Below are 20,704 nucleotides of genomic sequence, written 5' to 3'. Positions count from 1 at the left end.
GGATATCCTAGAGAGCGTGCCAGCCTCCTCTATTAATGGAGCTTCAAGAGGTTGCATTCATTTTTTTTCCTGAAAGGAAAGGAAAAAACACTGGCAAGAGGGAAGAATTTTTCCTTTTTTTTTTTTATTAGCTGTAAATGTGAATACTTGTAAATAAGGGTCATTCTGAAATCCCAGCTTTGCGCGCTATGTTTTCGAGGAGCCATACATGCTGCTGTGTGGTCTGGGCCTCGATTTAAGAAGCCAGTTATTTCTCCTGCCAGCTCTATAGGGTAGTCATGTCTGTAGGAGTATCCTTACATATTTATGAAAGACTCTACTTTTTTCTTTGATTACATTTACTTTTTTAATATGCATTTCTAGGGACTCACCAAAATAAGCGTGAGTTTGTAAGTTTTCCTTTTAAGATATTTACGTCTGAAAAGATATCTCCATTAAAAGTAAGTCTTCCCTTGGGGCTGGCCTGGTGGCATAGTGGTTAAGTTCGCTCACTCCCCTTCGGCGGCCCACGTTCATGGGTTCAGATCCCAGGCGCAGACCTACACACCGCTCATCAAGCCATACTGTGGCAGCATCCCACATACAAAATAGAGGAAGATTGGCACAGATGTTAGTTAGCTCAGGGACAAACTTCTTCAAGCAAAAAGAGGAAGATTGGCAACAGATGTTAGCTCAGGGCCAGTCTTCCTCACCAAAAAAAAAAAAAAGTAAATCTTCTCTATGTCTCTGAGAATTTCCCCGAGTCACTCTAGTCCTGGGTACCCAGGGGAGGTGATATACAGAATGCACAGCACTGTTGGCCAGTCATCAGTATTCATTTCGGACCAGGTCAGGACCTGGCCGACCTGATCTTGCTAGAGATATCTTTGTTCAGCTGAGAGTTTCTGAGAAGAAGTGATGGGCTCTTTTCCATTTCTGACTCCTTCATAGCACCTCTCTAACCTCTAGGGATTTAACTGTTTCCTCTAAAATAAACTGTGGGTGGTGATCATTGTAGTAAGCCTTGGGAACTTCATAGGAAAAGAACTATAGATAATAACAGAGGTGATATTATTATTTACCAAGCAGCCAGTAGATCTGTCGTTTGTTGCAGTTGTGAAAGTATTTATTGTAAACTGCATGAGGGCAAGGAATTTTGTCTTTTTTGCCGATGTAGCACACTGGGGTATCCAGGTGCAGAAAAGAGTCCACACTATAGTAAACACATTATTTATTCAATAAGTGATTAATAAATGAAACCAATATCTGTTGAACACCTAACATGCTAAGGACTTGGGTCAATGATGAAGCAGGAGCCCTTAAAATATTATGTTTTTCCTATACGGTGAGGTTAATTTTTTTAATTAAAAATTAAGAATCCTACTTAAGTTTTGAAAAAACCTGCTCAATTCTGAGCTCTGTTATTATAATATAATTATAGTTAAAGCCAAATCTTAGAACTCTGATAATGACATTACAGAACTCCAAACCAGTATGACTTATGTTTTGTAATAATAAATCTGATTTCATAGCTCCAAAAATGGCTGTTAACAACAGAGCATAGACACATCCAGACATTGCGAAGGTATTGAAATGATATAAGGCTCATTATTAATTTGTGTCATTGCTTTTCAACTTAAACATTTCTCATTGCCTAAGACTCAGAACTAATTTTTCTAATTTTTTTCTAAAACAGCACAGTAGTCTAGTAAATTGATATACCAAAGTTATCACCCCATTTTTCCTTATTCTCAAGACATTTAGATTATCTGCAATATAAACAATACTGAAATAAATGTTTTTCTGCCTAAAACCTTTTTTATATTAGATAATTTTTTTTTTGGAATAAATACCCAGGAAAGCAAGTACCCAGTCAAAAGGTATAAATATGTTTTAGGGCTCACAAATGAAGTATGTTGCCAAAGTTTACTAAAAAAAACCTTTAGTAATTTTCACTGTAAACAATGTAAGAATAGTTTTCGACACAAGAAAAAAAAGTGTAACTACTATGGTGATGGATGTTAACTAGAATTATTGTGGTCATCACTTTGCAGTATATACAAATATTGAATTATTACATTGTACACTTGAAACGAATATAATGTTATATGTCAACTATACCTCAATTAAAATAAACATAAGAGCAACTAATATTACTACACTGTTACCAGCAGTGGATACTGTTACTATTTCTAATAAGATGGTGTCTTATTTTCTTTCCTTTTCTTTTTGTTATTGCTAGCAAAGATGACCTTATTTTGATAATCTCTGTTTTTTCCCCATTTTCTCTTGGTACTTACTACTGTCAGCTAACTCAGGATCCTTGCAAGGTCCACAGACCCCTCAGTCAACTGGCAGTAATTCAATGGCAGAGGTTCCAGGTGACCTGAAGCCACCTACTCCAGCCTCCACCCCTCATGGACAGATGACCCCAATGCAAGGTGGAAGGTATGTGGAAAGAACTGTGTGAGCCATTCTAAAACATCAGATTTGTCTGCCTTTTAACTTTCTGGAGCAAACTTGATAGAGAGAAGAAATGGTATTCCCCAGTGAGTTTTTCAATGTTGATTACTACCAGTTTTATTCGTGTAATTTATTTTGGATGGTCTTTGCATTTACAGATTGCAGGATTGGCTTGTTTTCTAAGTAAGTGTTGGGAAGTAACTCCTGCCGTATCATGAAGCTCTCATTTTTCTCGTCCTTTAGAAGCAGCACAGTCAGTGTGCACGACCCATTCTCAGACGCCAGTGATGCATCGTTCCCCAAACGGAACTCCATGACTCCGAGCGCCCCGTACCAGCAGGGCATAAGCATGCCAGATGTGATGGGCAGGATGCCCTATGAGCCCAACAAGGACCCCTTTGGTGGAATGAGGAAAGGTAAATGCAGAGGCACCTCTGTGCAGGCTTGGTCCAGACGGCATTCTTCTCTGCCATCCCACAGCCGATTCACTTATGCATTCTGGACACATTTTAGTCCCACTCCCCAACCTATGAAATTTCTGGCCTTGGGGACAGTACTTAGCATCTCTGTGCCTCAGTTTCCTCATCTAGAAATGGGATAATAATAGGATCTGCCTAGAGGGTATTGTGAGGATTAATTGAGTTAATGCACATAAAGCCCATAGAAGAGTGACTGGTACATATAGTAAGGTGCATGGCCTCGGCATGGGGGTGATTATACAGCATGGCTGGGCGCCAGGCTAGTGCTGGGTAGTCTTAATGGCAAATCAGACATAGTCCTTCATGGAGTTGACAGTCTCTTGGGAGGAAGAAAGAGAAAGTAAGCTAAACCACAAATATTTAACTAAAGATGGTGGTGGATGGAAGAAAGAAACCAATGGAAAGGAAACAAAAAAGACGAAAGCACGCAAAGAGCAATGATGTTGGGGGGCCAGTGGGCGAAAGGGGCATCTCCTTAGCGAGGATGGTTGGGAGGGGAGGGCTCTGAGGAGATGTCACTTCTCTGCTGAGACCCAAGAACGAGGAGTCCGTCAGAGAAGAGCTGGGAGTGGGGGAGGCCCCGAGCGAGCTTGGCGTATTTGAGGAGGTGGGAGGCTTCTGGAGCATAATGAGTGGGGGGCGGGCATGCTGAGGCCATTGGGGCTCTTGGGGCCAGAGCCTTTCAGCCGTCAGAGGCACATGATGAGTTTAGGTTTTACCCTCGCCCCCTAAAAGATGTTACACAGGACGTCACGTGAGTAGGTGTTTTGTTAAAAATAAATAGGTAAGTAACTGGCTATGTGTGGAGAATGTGTCGGAGAGAGGCGAGAGTAGATTTGGAGAGACCGCTGTGTCGGTCCAGGGGAGAGATGGGTGTGGACTCAGTTACCAGCAGTGGAGAGAGAGGTGGAACTGCTCATGTGTTTTGGAGGTAGAAGCAATGGGGTGTGCTGATGGTTCGAACGTGGGGGTTAAAGGGAATAACCAAGGGATGGTGACCGGAGGGTGAGGATGTCTCTACCTTGGATGTGGACGTGGGGAAAGGACCATCTCAGAGAGGAAAATAAAGGTTCACTGGTTATTACCTGCGGTGTGGACAGCTGGGAAGTGAGCAGGATAAAGGAGGAAATCCAGAGCTGACTTTTGGGTGTGTTCAGTGGTAGCTGGTAGAACGTACGTCTGGAGCTGGGCAGAGCGTGGGAATTAGGAACAATTTTGGAGAGCTAAGCAGAGAAATGGTCCTGACAACTGTGGGATAATGAGATCTCCAGGAGAGTGTAGGAGGGTTATGATGGACGTGAGCGAACACCCAGGGTGGATTTTCCTTTATGCTTATCAGTCCCCAGCATTCACTCAGCCCTGAGATTGTAGCCATCTGACTTCTGCCCCACGCTCCCCCCGTGGCATATGAGCGCCACGTGCTTTTTGACACTCTTCCAAATGCATGAAATTGAGACATGATGTGAATATTATTGCGAAAAATATAGAAAAATAGTGAGTAACATTTTTATGGAAGTACTTATTCTGGGATCCCTTAAATAATCGTACTTCTGTTGTACTTAGATGTTTGGGGCACGTAAATTTCATGATATACTGTCTTGAATAGTGAGAAGCATAAAGCCCGAAGCCTTGGTTTTCACAAATATTACGGACCAATGAAAAAGAATCATCGCAAAATTTTAAATATTGGGCATATAGCATTTAATTAACAAACAAGATTATATTTCATATGTATTTCAGATATATTTCAGATATCTGTTACGTAAAGCAAGATATAGTTTTTCCTTTCAAAAGTTTCAGAGCTGGTTATTCCAGGTAAAGATTTTGCAGAACATATAATAAATCCATAAGCTCAGAAATTCGAAAAAGCTTTGTGAACGTTGGAAGTGGCTATTTTTTTAGTGGTATGAGATGCTAGAAAGAACATTTTATTAGTGCCGTTGGTTGTATCACATTTTTAGACTCTGAAAACATGGCAATAACATAGAAAAATCATTAGTAGTGTTTGGAATCTGGCTTCAAGAGTTACTGTGAACCATTCCAGTATCCTACCTATATGCCATATTAGACAGCAAGAGTTGTGTTTCTTTTCTTTCCCTGTGCCCAGAATTTTTCTTATTGTGAAAATAAATTTGGAAGGGAGGGGCTGGGGGATGATTGTGGATTATCTGGCTCAGCGCTAGGCAGCTGTATAATAGGTTTTCATCAACCATGTGAATGATACAGTGGCTCAGAAGGGAGCTCTGTCTCACGTTTCCCCAGTTAGTTCAGCTCACCTGCTACCTGACAATAAACGTGTATTTAGTGCCAAATTCGAGCAGTTAAATAGAAAACCCACAGGAAACAGCCGTATCTCTGTTATAATGAAGTTTTCCATTCCTCGGTTCACCTTCCTCTGTCAGTGAACTTGGTGGTGCCCTGATTTTGTGTTTAATGACGACGAACATCGGTAGAAACCATGCTCTTTATTCTTGTTGCCGCTCTGCTGTTGACCTGTAGTGTGGTGGTGGAGTGGACAAAAGAGCCTGACCTCCATAGCCCTGAGCGGCCTGGGCCCTGCCTGTCCGCCTGCCTCCCTTCCCCATCTGCTTACTTAATCACTGATTGAGGAACTGATTGATTAGTTATAAGTGAACAATAAGTGAATATTTATGTATTGTTTAACTTAACAGTATATTTTGAATATCTATTAATATCTGCACACATAATCCTACTTACTATTTTTAATGCTCTAGAAATGGATGGGTTGTTTCATAATATTTTGCTATTATAAACAATGATGCAGTGATTATTGAAGTACAGCTGTTTTTTCACACTTGCAAAAGTGTTTCTGTGAAATAGATTCCTAGAGGTAGAATAACTGAATCAAAGGATATGAACTTTTTTTTTGCAGTTTACTGAGTGTCTTTTACTATGTAACAAACTACCCCAAAACTTAGTGGCTTTAAACAACACGCTTCACTGTATCTCACAGTTCTGTGGTGGGCTGGTGGTTCTTCGTTCCCTGTGTTGTCAGCTGGGGCTCTGAGGCGGCCCTCCTCTGGAGGCCTGAGCGAGACCCCTACTGGAGCTGGGATGGGCTGAGTGGCTGGGGTCATCTGGAGGCTGTCCTGGGAACTCAGGGGGAGCTGTTGGCTGGGGGCCTTTCCATAGAGCTTCCGGGGCGCCCCATGCCATGGTGGATGGGCCCGGGAGGGAGCACTCCAGGAGGACAGGCGCCTGCAGGCCTCTGCTGCGGTGCGTTTGCCAGTGCCCCATTGGTCACAGCGGGTCACATGCAGGCCCAAACTCACTGTGGGAGGGGACCTCACAGCCTACGAATACCCAGAGATGTGCTTCTTTGGGGGTCGCCAAAGTATAGCCTACCATAGCAGGTATTGGCAAAAGTTATACCAATTTAATACTCTTAACGTGAGTGTGTAAGAGTAAGGGTCCTCATTCCCATACTAAGAATGATTAGTATCAGTCATTTTAATATTTGCCAATCAGATTGGGGGAAAAAGCTTCATAATTGTTTTAACTTGGATTTCTTTAATTATTAGTGAGGTCACCCATCTTTTCATATATTGACTATCATTCTTTTTTTGTGAATGTTCATTTATATGTTTGCCCATTTTTTAATTTGTCTTTTTTCTTATTGATTTTTAAGAACTCTTTATGTATTAGGGAATTAAGCTATTTAACTTTAATTATCCCCCTTAATGTCTATCTGTCTCTGTTTTTATGTCTGTAAAATGGAAAGTAACATGAAAACTAGTTCTACCCCAGGTTGATGTGAGGTCCAATAAGATAAAGTATGTGAAAGCATGTTGCAAAGCAGAATACATTCCACCCGTACTGGGCTCCATCGTGGACACCTCTCTGCCAGCCTAACCAGTGTTATCAGCTCACAAAATTTTAGTCAGCTTTTGCCTCACATAATATAAAAGTAACCTTCACAGGATGAAGAAAGATAGTGGTGCTGTATATCAATTAAGATTTGCATTAAAATGTTTAATTTGCCCACCAGCTAGTTTCTGGGCTTGACCCAATTTCCTTCAGGCTCTGAGATGATGCTAATTTGCATATTTGACCTAATCGCCACTCTCCCTTCGAAAGAAATAGTTGTATCTCATCCATTCTTGAGCTATTCTGAACTCCCTAGTGATTTTCTTTATCCTGATTTTGGAGTGAGTCAGTGGGGGGGTGTTTATGTTAAGGTTTTCACTTTTTTTTCCCATAAGGGAAAGGAACTGCATTTATATATGTATTTCATCTCTTCCTCACAACCACTCCATGAGATGGTATTACCAACCTCATTTTATAGACAAGGAATTAAACTCACAAGTTTAGTAATTTACCCAAGTAAGTATGGATCTGTGCCTGTGTTCATTTCTGTATTATTGTATAACAATTTACCACAAACTTAGCAGCTTAAAACAACATAAATTTATGATCTCATGTTCCTGTGGGTTCTCAGCCCAGGGTCTCACACAGCAGACGTCAAGGTGTTAGCAGAGACTCGATCTCATCCAAGGCTCAGAGTCCTCTTCTAAGCTCGTTCAGGTTGTTGGCAGAATTCGGTTCCTTGCAGTTGTAGGACTGAGGTCTTGTTGTCTTGTTGACTGTCATCTGGGGCCTTTGCAGCTCCTAGAGGCTACCACCCCTCCTAACACTTGGCCCTCTCCACCGCATGGTGGCTGCTTCTTCAAGCCCAGCGGGAGAGTGTCTCTGACCTTCAGACATGGATGTAAAGGGCACACCTGGATCATCTCCCTTTTGGTAACTCACAGTCAGCTGATTAGTAACAGTAGTGACATCTGTGAAATCCCTTTTGCCGAGTGGTGTAGCGTAATCATGGGAGCAATATCCCATCATGTTCCTGGCTTCTACCCTCACTCAAAGGGAGGGGCTCATACAAGGCATTTCCATGGGGTGGGGGGATCTTGGGGTCCATCTTGACCCCAGGCTTTAGGCTCTTTCTTCTGTTGTTGTCAGCCCTATTAAGGATAAGATGTTTGTCTGCCATATTAAGGAGAACTGAAATGACTGGAAAGTGATGTTTGGGCCCTTTGGCTTTTGAAAATGCTTAATTTTTTGTCTGTTATTGAAAACATTGCAGTGCCTGGAAGCAGTGAGCCCTTCATGACGCAAGGACAGATGCCCACTGGCAGCATGCAGGACATGTATAACCAAAGCCCCTCTGGAGCCATGTCCGGTCTAGGCCTGGGGCAGCGGCAGCAGTTTCCCTACGGAGCCGGCTACGATCGAAGGTGAGTGTCTTCTGAGAGGAAGATGAGGTGCTTTACTAGAAACTGGGCTTTCCTCCCACACACTTGAGCCCTGGTAGCCGGTGATAACTTACGGTGTCGACTTTCCTGCTGGAGTTGATAAGGGAACTGGTGTCAGATGGCTGCCTCCGTCGACAGCTGTAACCGGACCGGGGAGAAGGACCTTGTCCCCAGGCAGCCAAGTGCAGCTGTGTTTTTATAAGCAAATGCCCAAAAGCATAAATTAGAAATGTGCTGGGGCTGGGCTGGCCATGGCAGGCATCTCCCTGAGCACTCCAAGTGCCAGCCGTCCTCTCAGCACCAGATGCCCTCTGGAGGCAGCCACTGTCACCACGCTGAGTCTGACATCAGCTTCCACGGGTGGCCTGTCTTGGGAAGTCCCCAGAACTCGTGGGTTTTCCAGCCCCTTCCTTCCTCCCTCCCACCGGCGTTTCTTCCCTGGGAAACGTCTGTGCAGTGGTCGCCACACCAGGCTTTCCGCAGACGTGGGGCTGTTGTGGGTTCTTGGAAAGGTCTTCCAGGCGTTGCTTTTTCTGGTGTTTCCTCTCCTCCCTGTGAACGTTTTAAATAGAGAGAGGATACTCTGCTCCGTGGTGAACGTCTCCAGGAAAAGCCACCGCACAGGCTTCCCTGGAGCTGCTTTTCAGGACGGCATCTTGACGTTAAAATGGCGAGTTAGGTTGCAGTACTGATCAGATTTATTTTTAATAAAATAGAAAGAAAGTCATTGAGATGTCTCTGAGAGGTAACAGAAAACTGCCTCCTAAAACAGTGGCTTAGGGCAGACTTCTCTGTGTGAGGAAGGCCCCAGACTTTACTACTTACTACAGAAGCCCCTTCTCTTGGTTGGTGTGTTCTTTACCTGCTTAATAGAGAAGTGCTCAGAAACGAAGTCTTTAATATAATACTGGTGATTTTTAAAGGAAAAAAAATGGAGGCACGATGGACAATTCTTTCTCTAACTGTAGCCACGTTGGCATGCCTCAGGATGGGGATGGCTTTGAACCATTTTCTTCAGAATCCGGGTGGGTGGTGCTCCTCAGAGACTGCCCAGGCCAGAGCCGCCCCTTCATCAGTCCACGTGCTGGGCTCATAGGAACGGTTACGTCATGAAAAGGCTTCCCTGGTTTGATACAAAGGGAGAAAACGTTTGAAAAATTACTGTTTTACCAAATAAGGTTTCTTTCTGGCATTTTCTATGAGCCTGGTTCCTGAGATTACATAGCTGTCACATGCTCAAAGTGATGTGGAACTTTCTGGAAGTGACTTAAAAATCTAGGCTCCTAATTCTTACCCTGGTTATAAGTGGTGAATGTTCATTTATGATGTCTGCATTAATCAACCACTGTGTAATGTTGAATGTACTGAATCAAGGATTTGACTTAGATTTGGTTTGTTTTTGAGGGTCCAGGAAAAGCTATTGATTTTTTTTTTTTTTTTTTGGTTGATGAGATTAGAAGGAGAACAGTTGTCCTGGGACATATATTTTTAAAGGAACCCAAGCAAATGTGCTTTTCTATTTCTTCTAGAATGCTTTCTAGAACATTGCATGGCCTAGGTTTAAAAGTCCTTTTGGCTCTACCACATTGCTCAGTTTTCTCTTCTGAAAAGTGTACTTGTTCAACGTAAATTTTATCCATGTCCATTATATTTCTTTCCTCCTAACTATAAGCTTCCTTCTAGATGTCAGTGTCATTAGCAAAAGCTTACCATGTCTGTTTCACATGTGATATTATAAAAATTTGTTTATTTTCTTTCTTATTCTCATTCCTTGATCAGTTTAGGAGTATATTCAGTCCAAGTATTCTTTCTTACAAGATTCAATATACTAACTAAACCAGGGTATTTTTTATGGTATTTATAACTTTACAATATAGTAGCAATTGAAAAATAAATGTATCGCTCATTCCCATTTATACATTTAAATCATCCCTCTTATTCTTTTCTGTAGCCTTTTAGGGTCATAGCACTTTGAAAATTTGAATACTTATATCTATACAACTATTAGCTAACTCAGTATCATTTGGATTAATTTCAAAGTATACCTTTAGAAATTTGAACATTTTATATTCATAATGAGAAAGTGAGAAGTAGAAACATTTTCCGAGATTATATGTCCATGTTCTGGTACTCTTAGAAATGCTGCTTTGCTTCTGAGATTCTTTCTGTTGTTTCTTGTTTTCATGAAGACCTCACATCCCAGTGCGGCCTGACATCCCGGGAACTCCAGTGGGGGGCAGGCCCTCACTCAGAGGCGGGGCCGGCGGCCTCCGCTCACACCTACCAGCCAGGAGGTTGGCAGCGTTCCCAACATGGGTGTTCCCTCCCTTTTGCTAAAAGTTCCAGGGCTGCTGCTGCTCAGAGTGCCTGTTGGGAGATGCGTGTGGTGAAGAAAAGACAAGGCTGTTGAGGGGTGTAGACTTTCCAGAAATGGGCTGTTGGTTTCTCTCTTGGCCTGAGGTCCTTTGTAGATGAAGTTTTCTTTGAATGCCTCATTCTAGGCATGAACCGTATGGGCAGCAGTACCCAGGCCAAGGCCCTCCCTCAGGACAGCCGCCATATGGAGGACACCAGCCTGGCCTGTATCCACAACAGCCGGTGAGTTGGCGAGCAGGCGTGCGTCTCTGTGCTATCTGTTTAACACTCAAACTCGTGTCGCTTCTGAAGAGTTTTAGGAAGTATAACAAAAACGATTCAGTTTATTCAACAGTCACAATATATTTGTTTATGCTAGAAAATATTCTTAGGATTTTGATGTCAGCACATTAAAAATAGCTCTTGATAGATGGTATCCTGAAACAAATATAACATGTTATGAGAAGTTCAGGACATTCATCCTTGTAAATAAGTCCAAGGTAAGTACATTTTAAACGTGTGTCTGTTGTGTGTACTATCATATCCAATACCATTTTAGAATAGAAATTTGTCAATATGTTTTAAAGAGGACATGTAGGAAAAAACTACTTAAAATATTATCTTCTAATAGTGAAAGTTAATTGGCTTTTTAAAAATAAGATATTCACCACCACATATCTTGACTACGTAGGATAGGCTTATCCTACGTAGTGGTTCACGCAGCCACTGCAGCTCAGAGATGATGGGTTGTGCAAAATGCTCACCTTGCAGTTATCACTGTGATGCAGAGAATTGCACATCATGCTGGGGCTTTTGAGACACAGGAATTTGCTATGTCTAAACAACTTTTTAGGTCTAAGACGTCCTGTAAAATAGAGAGGATTTTAAACGTTTATTTAATTTCACTAGAACATGTATGTACAGTGGATTGTATTATTAAACCAGCTAATCTTAAACAATTTTCAAGTAAAGTGAAAGAACACTAACACATCAGCATCTTACTCGCTCACTGCCATCAGGAGACTCCCACCCTGATCAGGTGCTGGTCCCCCTTGTGGCCCCAGGAGGAGAGCTCAGTAACGGGGGCCCTGTGTTCAGAGACTGGGCCCAGGAGGCTTTCATGGGAGAGCCTGACCTGGACAAGCTGGAAGTCGGGGCAGCGGCCGTAGAATATCGGGTGTCAGGGTAGTGTGGGCAGTCTGAGGAGCGAGATCCTGTACCGTGCTTTTCTGTAAAGTTAGCCCAAGAAATCTGGGTAATCCAGGCACCTTTCAGGCTGGCCCTCAGAATGCTCAGTCCATTCTGGTGAGATTTATCCTTCTACCTACTGAGGTCATCTTAGTGGAGCTCCAAGCCCCAGTCCAGCACTGCTCGTGTGGTGTCACCAACACCATACTCCCCCAACATTGCAGCCCTGGAAATACCAGGAGAGGAGGCCTTTTTTTCTCCCACAGAACATTTCAAGCACATGAAAACAAACTTTGGAAGCCCTCTTGGAGTACGTGACATGGTGTTATATAAAACTGAAATACAGTACATGAATTGTTAATCCTTAGTTGTTATAAGAGCTTCGCATGTTCCTTTTGAAATGAACGTTCCACCAGGTAATAACTATTTTGCATAATTTAAGTGTGTGATTGTACCTGGAAAAGCACATCAGTATGATTTGTCTTTGTGTGAATTTCAGAATTACAAACGCCATATGGACGGCATGTATGGGCCTCCGGCCAAACGCCATGAGGGAGACATGTACAACATGCAGTACGGCAACCAGCAGCAGGACGTCTATAACCAGTACGGGAGTTCCTACTCCGGCCCGGACAGGAGGCCCCTCCAGGGGCAGTATCCGTACCCCTACAGCAGAGAGAGGGTGCAGGGCCCGGGGCAGATCCAGCCGCATGGGATCCCGCCTCAGATGATGGGCGGCCCGATGCAGTCGTCCTCCGGCGAAGGGCCTCAGCAGAGTCTGTGGGCGACACGCAATGATATGCCTTACCCCTACCAGAACAGGCAAGGCCCGGGTGGCCCTGCACAGGCACCTCCTTATCCAGGCATGAACCGCACGGATGATATGATGGTACCTGATCAGAGGATCAATCACGAGAGCCAGTGGCCTTCCCACGTCAGCCAACGTCAGCCTTATATGTCCTCTTCAGCCTCCATGCAGCCCATCACGCGCCCGCCTCAGTCCTCCTACCAGACGCCGCCGTCACTGCCAAACCACATCTCCAGAGCGCCCAGCCCCGCCTCCTTCCAGCGCTCGCTGGAGAGCCGCATGTCTCCCAGCAAGTCTCCCTTTCTGCCCTCCATGAAGATGCAGAAGGTCATGCCCACCGTCCCCACGTCCCAGGTCACGGGGCCACCCCCCCAGCCACCCCCCATCAGACGGGAGATTACCTTCCCTCCTGGCTCCGTAGAAGCATCACAGCCAGTGCTGAAACAAAGGCGCAAGATTACCTCAAAAGATATCGGTGAGCATTCCCAAGCCTTTGTCCCTGACATGCATTCCAGTTGTGATCTAGAACGTTAATTTTAGTTAGATGTAGTTCCTGTTAGTCTCCAAGGGATGAAATTCTTAGGACTCCAAGCCATCAGGACAGGTTTTTGTACAGGAGCTATAGTTGGAAGCTGCTAATCTGAATCAAGCAAGAGTGCCAGAGAAGAGCGTGAATTAAAATGGTATTTTTACACGTGAGTGTTATTGTGTGAGAGGGTAGAGCTCCAGCTGAGAGACCAGGGAATCCTCAGTAACTGTGTACTACATCTGGGGCTTAAAGATTTGACCTTAACCAAGCACTCAAATCTCTGCAGTGCGTGCACTAAGGTGGCCTGGGAAAATGTGAATGCGAGCCACTCTGTGATTTTGGTGACAACACAGAGAGAGTTTCCTTGGGAAAAAGTAGAAGCCTGAATATACTATGTAGATAGATATATGATGTGTACATGGAATTTGATATGATATGTAGAATTGATGTAACGCACACGGCGCTGGTAGATATGAGCCAAGACACTTTTTCAGTGGAATGCTGATGGTGCTGTTCATCCTATTTGGGGTGTTCTGAATACTAATTAGAGATCTGGACTATCTGGGAGTACACACAGTTTTCCTGCGTTATTTTTGAAGTACTTTTAATACAGCAAAGGAAATTATAGATCTTGGTTATATAAAAAAAGTTTTTTCAAAATCACTTGACTTGAAATCATTTGCAGTGATTAGAAAGATTAAAGATACCAAATTAAAGATATTAAAGATGTTTTCAATCATTGGACATTAAGGAGATATATAGAGAGAAAAGGGGAGAAAAGTAAAGAGTTTTATATCGGGAGAGGGATGCTGGAGGTGAGAAAGAAATACAGAGAGACCCGGTACTGTTTTATATGTGGAAATATGTATGTAAAACTATGCACATGTGTCTGTGTACATATATATGTTTAAATAAATAGATATATTTAAATTCTTATAAAATTTCTTAGTGCATGTTATACCAGTATTTGTCTTTAGCCTAGGGAAATTTATGTTCCTTATTTTAAAAAGAAAATTTGCTTTTTCTGTTATAAAAGTATTATGTGCCTATCTTAGAAAATTGGAAAAGTAGATGAGAGTAAAATACAGGTGGAAACCCACGGTGCCCTCCCGCACATGCGCTTACTGTTGGTGTCCCGTGTTGGCTGTTGCTGCGGTGAGTTCTGCTTGCACGGGTCTACTGGCACCGTGTGGTCTGCTGGCTTCCTGAGACAGATTCCGTGGAACTTTCAGACACATGACGGGCCTCCTCTTCTCACTCCATCTTACGGCACTTCTTGCAAACATTTTATCTAGCACTGTGTCTTCTTCAGTAACAGAAACGGGGAAAACAAAAGTACAACCTTCTATCTCCCATCCCCTGGCTCAGGCCAAGCTCTTGAAAAATCTGAACCGTCAAAGTGCTATCATATTTGTCAACAGCACGTTCTGAGGGCAGGAGCTCAGAAATAGAAGAAGACAGCGTGGGAAAAATCCAGACCTTTACATTAGAGAATGGGCTGTTTGGGAATTAAATTTTGCTTATATCGTACATATTTGCTGGCCTTCTGAAGGTGCCACCTTGAGACATTTGTGAATGGAGCAGGGCAAAGAAGACAAATACCGTTTTGGGGTTTGACTCCATTATTAAAACTCTGGTGCATCGTTACAGATTCTGTTAGGGGCTAAGAGAAAGAAGCCAGAGATGAGAAAGGACCATTTGTGCTTAACCACTCCCACCTCTAGAAGCACTTTGGCTCACGTTTAACCCACAAAGCAAAAAGATCTTAGACAACAAAAGCGTCTTAATACAGCTATCCCCTCCGTTTAAAATCTGAAAGTGATCATGTTTAGCTATGCCTCAGAACATTTGTTTAAAATCAATATTTAACTGAACGCTCCACTTCTTTTCTCTTATCCTTTTCTTATTTTTTATTCTTTTGTGCATAGAGTTAATATTAATCATATCCTCGTTCTTTCCCCTGTTTTTAGTTACTCCTGAGGCCTGGCGTGTGATGATGTCCCTTAAGTCAGGTCTTTTGGCTGAAAGTACGTGGGCTTTGGACACTATTAATATACTTCTCTATGATGACAGCACTGTCGCTACTTTCAATCTCTCCCAGGTAAGCCAGCGCCAGTCCAACTAAGGACCAGAGTAGAGTAAGAAGATTGAGTCGTACCTAATGCCCCAATGAATGCCCCCATGATGAGCACCCACTGGCTAACCATTTTTATCATGGCAGTTGTTATAAACCAACACCAGTCAATGTATAGGTGTCTGAAAGTTTAGTCTAGAATCATAATTCATTTCAATCTTTAGGGTCAATACACATATACCTATATTTCTCCTAAGAAAACAGCGACCTTGTTCGTGCGTGTGCACGCATATGCGTGTGTGCGCATATGCATGTGTGGCATAGATGATAATAGTAAAATTAAATTGTTGTTTAGAATGAATATTAGCAGGCCGATGGGAATTAATCCACATGTAACATAAAGTTACAACTGTATAGTGTTGGATATGCAGTACCTTACAATGGGACACTACCCTACTTTCCAGGGGGACATAGCATCTTTCTTTTAATTAAAAAAATTATATTATAGAAAATGTATAATATATGTAGAAGTAGAGAGACAGTTTAATGAATCCCATGTGCCCATCGTTCAGCCAAAACATGTATGTATGAACGCATGGCCAGACTTGTTTCTTGGTCTGTTCCCTCTGTTTCTGCCTCTCTCCAGGTTATTTTGAAGCCGTCACTTGGAAGCTACTACTTGTACTGAGCTTAAAACGCCCCTTTATTCAGTGCTAGGCTGCTAGTCGATTCCAGCGTAATCGCTTTAGAAGAGAGAAGGGGAATTGAGAGTTAGGAAAAATGCCCAAGAGTCAACTGAGCTACAAACTTTTAAAGAAATACTTAGAAACAAAAATGAGAAAAGGTTATTTTCCCTACTATGTGTGAACAACTCTCTGCTTTGGGTGAAAAAAGCCAAAACATCTGATTCCCTTGCTTCTATCAAATAGGACCAGAAGCTTCTACTTGCTCTTTCTTCTCTCAGTTAAGTCCTCATTACAGCCCTGAAAGGCGAGGTTTCACTAGATAGGAAGTGTATTAATAAGGCCATAAACATTGCATGAAGTCTGTTTTAACAGAAAATAAGTATTTAAAAAACTTATACTGCCTTTGCTAGAGTAATGAACTTCATCCTCACGTCAGGTGAACTGCTGTTGATCACACGTTTTCATAACCAGAGTTGCTCTAGCAACTTCTCTTTCCCACACCTTGGGAAAAAAGTAAACTCTAAGTGGGGGGTAAAAGAACCCAACCCTCCGCTTGAAAAATTGTGCCTTCGTACTCTAAAAGCAAGTACTTTATGGTTAGTACTTGGGTTTCCCCTTACTTCTTAGTTATTGTTTCAAACCCACTTTCAGGAATTGACAGCAGACGATGAAAGTATGGTTGATTTCCGTAACACCCATCATTAAAGAATCCTTTCTTTACCTAATCCTTTATCCTCCCTGAATGTCGTGGTGTGGGTGTTGAGGGGGGGAGCTGGGCAGTTGCTAATCGTGGAATATATTGGTTTTCTTGACACAAACATTTGCTTAAAGGAAACAAAACTAGTTCTCATAGTGGCTTTCATCTTTCAGCTAGAGTTGTGATAACTGAAATGTAGAATTGCATTCTACAAAACATTTTAATTCATTTATCAGGGACTGAATTGATTTGTTTTTAATTTTCTGTGTTTATGAGCTCTACTACATTGCTGAAATTATCTTCTCCCAAAGATATATGGAGAACGTAAATTAGAGTAACCTATGGTACCTGAGGCAAAAATAACCATAAAATCCTAAGAATAATAACCATAAAAACCCAGGCTAGCAAGTCTCAGATAAATAATAGAAGAGAGCAGACTCACTGTGGGTGAATGCGTCTATAAAATCCACGTCCCCACTCTTCTAGTAAGGAGTGCATTGTATCTAAAGCAGAAAACAGGAGACAGAACAGCAAAGCACTCCCTCGTTGATAACATTAGGAATATGAAAATAACAAGAAAGTTTTGATGTTGATTGTACAGGAAAGTAAGCAGCAAGTAAGAAACATGATAAATGTTGTTTTGGTTAATAACATAAAATTCAGAAAGGTGGTTCTAACTGATACGTAGTTTCTCTTTCTTGGCCCAGCCTAAAAGGAATTAAAACGTGAAAATCATTGTAAAAATGTATTGATAGCTATCAGGATGTTTACCCTTCCCAGTCCGATCTGATGTTATAACATTGTTCCTATTCTTTTCTTGTTCTCTTCCCCTCCTCTCTAGTTGTCCGGATTTCTCGAACTTTTAGTAGAGTACTTTAGAAAATGCCTGATTGACATTTTTGGAATTCTTATGGAATATGAAGTGGGAGACCCCAGCCAAAAAGCACTTGATCACAGTACAGTGAAGAGAGATGATAGCCAGTCCTTGGCAGACGATTCGGGGAAAGAGGACGAAGATGCTGAATGTATTGATGACGAGGAGGACGAGGAGGAGGATGAGGAGGAAGACAGTGGAAAGACGGAGGCCGAGGATAAGAGCAGCCCGCCTCTGACCTCTCCCGATGCCTCTGCAGATCCAAAGGAGAAGCCCAGGCAAGCCAGTAAGTTCGACAAGCTGCCCATCAAGATAGTCAAAAAGAACAACCTGTTTGTGGTGGACCGATCTGACAAGCTGGGCCGTGTTCAGGAGTTCAACAGCGGACTCCTGCACTGGCAGCTTGGTGGCGGGGATACCACGGAGCACATCCAGACTCACTTTGAGAGCAAGATGGAAATCCCTCCTCGCAGGCGTCCCCCTCCCCCTCTCAGCTCCACAGGTAGAAAGAAAGAGCAGGAAGGCAAAGGGGATTCCGAAGAGCAGCAGGAGAAAAGCATCATTGCAACCATTGATGATGTCCTGTCCGCTCGACCAGGGGCTCTGCCCGAAGAGGCGAACCCTGGTGCCCAGACCGAGAGCAGTAAGTTTCCCTTTGGTATACATCAAGCCAAAAGTCACCGGAACATCAAGCTGCTGGAGGACGAGCCCAGGAGCCGAGACGAGACTCCTCTCTGCACCATTGCACACTGGCAGGATTCTCTGGCTAAGCGCTGTATCTGTGTGTCAAATATTGTCCGTAGCTTGTCTTTTGTGCCTGGGAACGACGCCGAGATGTCCAAACATCCAGGCTTGGTGCTGATCCTGGGGAAGCTGATTCTCCTTCACCACGAGCATCCAGAGAGAAAACGAGCGCCGCAAACCTACGAGAAAGAGGAAGACGAGGACAAAGGGGTGGCCTGCAGCAAAGATGAGTGGTGGTGGGACTGCCTCGAGGTCTTACGGGATAACACGTTGGTCACGTTAGCCAACATTTCTGGGCAGCTAGACTTGTCTGCTTACACGGAAAGCATCTGCTTGCCAATTTTGGATGGCTTGCTGCACTGGATGGTGTGCCCATCTGCAGAGGCGCAAGACCCCTTTCCAACGGTGGGACCCAACTCTGTCCTGTCGCCTCAGAGACTTGTGCTGGAGACCCTCTGTAAACTCAGCATCCAGGACAATAATGTGGACCTGATCTTGGCCACGCCTCCATTTAGTCGTCAGGAGAAATTCTATGCTACGTTAGTTAGGTACGTTGGGGATCGCAAAAACCCAGTCTGTCGAGAAATGTCCATGGCGCTTTTATCGAACCTTGCCCAAGGGGACGCGCTGGCAGCAAGGGCAATAGCTGTGCAGAAGGGAAGTATTGGAAACTTGATAAGCTTCCTAGAGGATGGGGTCACGATGGCGCAGTATCAGCAGAGCCAGCATAACCTCATGCACATGCAGCCCCCGCCTCTAGAACCACCTAGCGTGGACATGATGTGTAGGGCGGCCAAGGCTCTGCTGGCCATGGCCAGAGTGGACGAGAACCGCTCGGAATTCCTTCTGCACGAGGGCCGATTGCTGGATATCTCGATATCAGCCGTCCTGAACTCTCTGGTCGCGTCTGTCATCTGTGATGTACTGTTTCAGATTGGGCAGTTATGACATCAGTGAGAAGGCAGCACTGTGTGAGTGAAGACTAGAGGCTCCCGTATAACTGGCTGTTTCTGTTGTTTATCCAGCGTAGGAAGAAGGAAAAGAAAATCTTTGCTCCTCTGCCCCATTCACTATTTACCAATTGGGAATTAAAGAAATAATTAATTCGAACAGTTATGAAATTAATATTTGCTGTCTGTGTGTATAAGTACATCCTTTTGGGTTTTTTTTTTTTATTTTGTGTTTTTTTTTTAACCAAAGTTGCTGTCTAGTGCATTCAAAGGTCACTTTTTGTTTTTCACAGATTTTCTTTTTAATGTTCTTTTCCATGTTGTATTGCATTTTTTGGGAAGCGAATTGACTTTAAAGAAAAAAGTTGTGGCAAAAGATGCTAAGATGGGAAAATTTCACCACACTGAGGCAAAAAGGTGAAAAATTATCAATTTCCTAGGTGTGTTATTCTTCAGATTATGAAAAAATAAAAACTGTATCCCATCGCCCAAAGCTCTGTGCAATAGAAACTTCTAGAAAAGTAGGTTTAGGGGCTCAAGGAGGTGTGTCAGTCAGTAGTCAAACTATGAAATTATACTGGTTTCTCCACAGGAAAATGGTTACATTAGGCTAGGAGCAAAAACAATGTTTTTTTAAGTTAAGATTGAAAATACATACCTGACAACGATCAACGGAAATCGCTTCCTCACCACTACCGTCGTCCTGTCTGCTGTCTGTCGTTTGACTTTCCACATGACAGTTCTTCACAATTCCTTTAATCATTTTTTAAATATTTTTTTTACTGCCTATGGGCTGTGATGTATATAGAAGTTGTACATTAAACATACCCTCATTTTTTCTTTTCTTTTTTCTTTCTTTTTTTTTTTTTTTTAGTACAAAGTTTTTAGTTTCTTTTTCATGATGTGGTAACTACGAAGTGATGGTAGATTTAAATAATTTTTTATTTTTATTTTATATATTTTTTCATTAGGGCCATATCTCAGAAAAAAAGAAAAAATACAAAAAACAAAAACAAACAAAAAAAACAAAAAAAAAGAGGGTAATGTACAAGTTTCTGTATGTATAAAGTCATGCTCTATTTCGGGAGAGCAGCTGATCACAATTTGCTTCATGAATCAAGGTGTGGAAATGGTTGCATATGGATTGATTTAGAAAATGGTTACCAGTACAGACAAAAAAGAAAAAAATACAACTAAAAGGAAGAAACACAACTTCAAAGATTTTTCAGTGACGAGAATCCACATTTGTATTTCAAGATAATGTAGTTTAAAAAAAAAAGAAAAAAACTTGATGTAAATTCCTCCTTTTCCTCTGGCTTAATGAATATCATTTATTCAGTATAAAATCTTTATATGTTCCACATGTTAAGAATAAATGTACATTAAATCTTGTTAAGCACTGTGATGGGTGTTCTTGCATACTGTTCTAGTTTCATTAAAGTGGTTTGCTAGTAACCAAGTTATTTACAAGAAATAGAAGAATACAGCTGTGTCCCAACATAGTCCCTCCTTACGGAAACCCTGAGGTCGGGAGGGACCTTCAGGGGTTACCTACTTGAGAGTGGGGAGCAAAAGTTTGATTTTCTCAAATCATTTAGCTAATTAGCC

General features: G+C 42.6%; 1 protein-coding gene across 10 annotated transcripts in view; it reads left to right on the top strand.

Moving 5' to 3' along the window:
- ARID1B (AT-rich interaction domain 1B) overlaps positions 1-20,501 on the top strand; it is a 412,984-nt gene extending 392,483 nt beyond the window's left edge. For all 10 annotated transcript variants that reach the window (XM_087425097.1, XM_087425096.1, XM_087425098.1 and 7 more), the window contains 7 exons: positions 2,289-2,427; positions 2,686-2,858; positions 8,023-8,173; positions 10,693-10,789; positions 12,234-13,017; positions 15,042-15,172; positions 17,370-20,501. In XM_087425097.1, the coding sequence (XP_087281223.1) occupies positions 2,289-2,427; positions 2,686-2,858; positions 8,023-8,173; positions 10,693-10,789; positions 12,234-13,017; positions 15,042-15,172; positions 17,370-19,094 (3,200 nt within the window). In that variant the 3' untranslated portion in view covers positions 19,095-20,501. The remainder of the gene's footprint in view (positions 1-2,288; positions 2,428-2,685; positions 2,859-8,022; positions 8,174-10,692; positions 10,790-12,233; positions 13,018-15,041; positions 15,173-17,369) is intronic.
- Positions 20,502-20,704: the final 203 nt, after the last annotated feature.

The sequence above is a fragment of the Ceratotherium simum genome, chromosome 38 (assembly GCF_057802395.1).
Source record: "Ceratotherium simum simum isolate JZ-2026a chromosome 38, ASM5780239v1, whole genome shotgun sequence".
Classification (NCBI taxonomy): Eukaryota; Metazoa; Chordata; class Mammalia; order Perissodactyla; family Rhinocerotidae; genus Ceratotherium; species Ceratotherium simum.
This window is presented reverse-complemented; position numbering and strand designations above follow the sequence as displayed.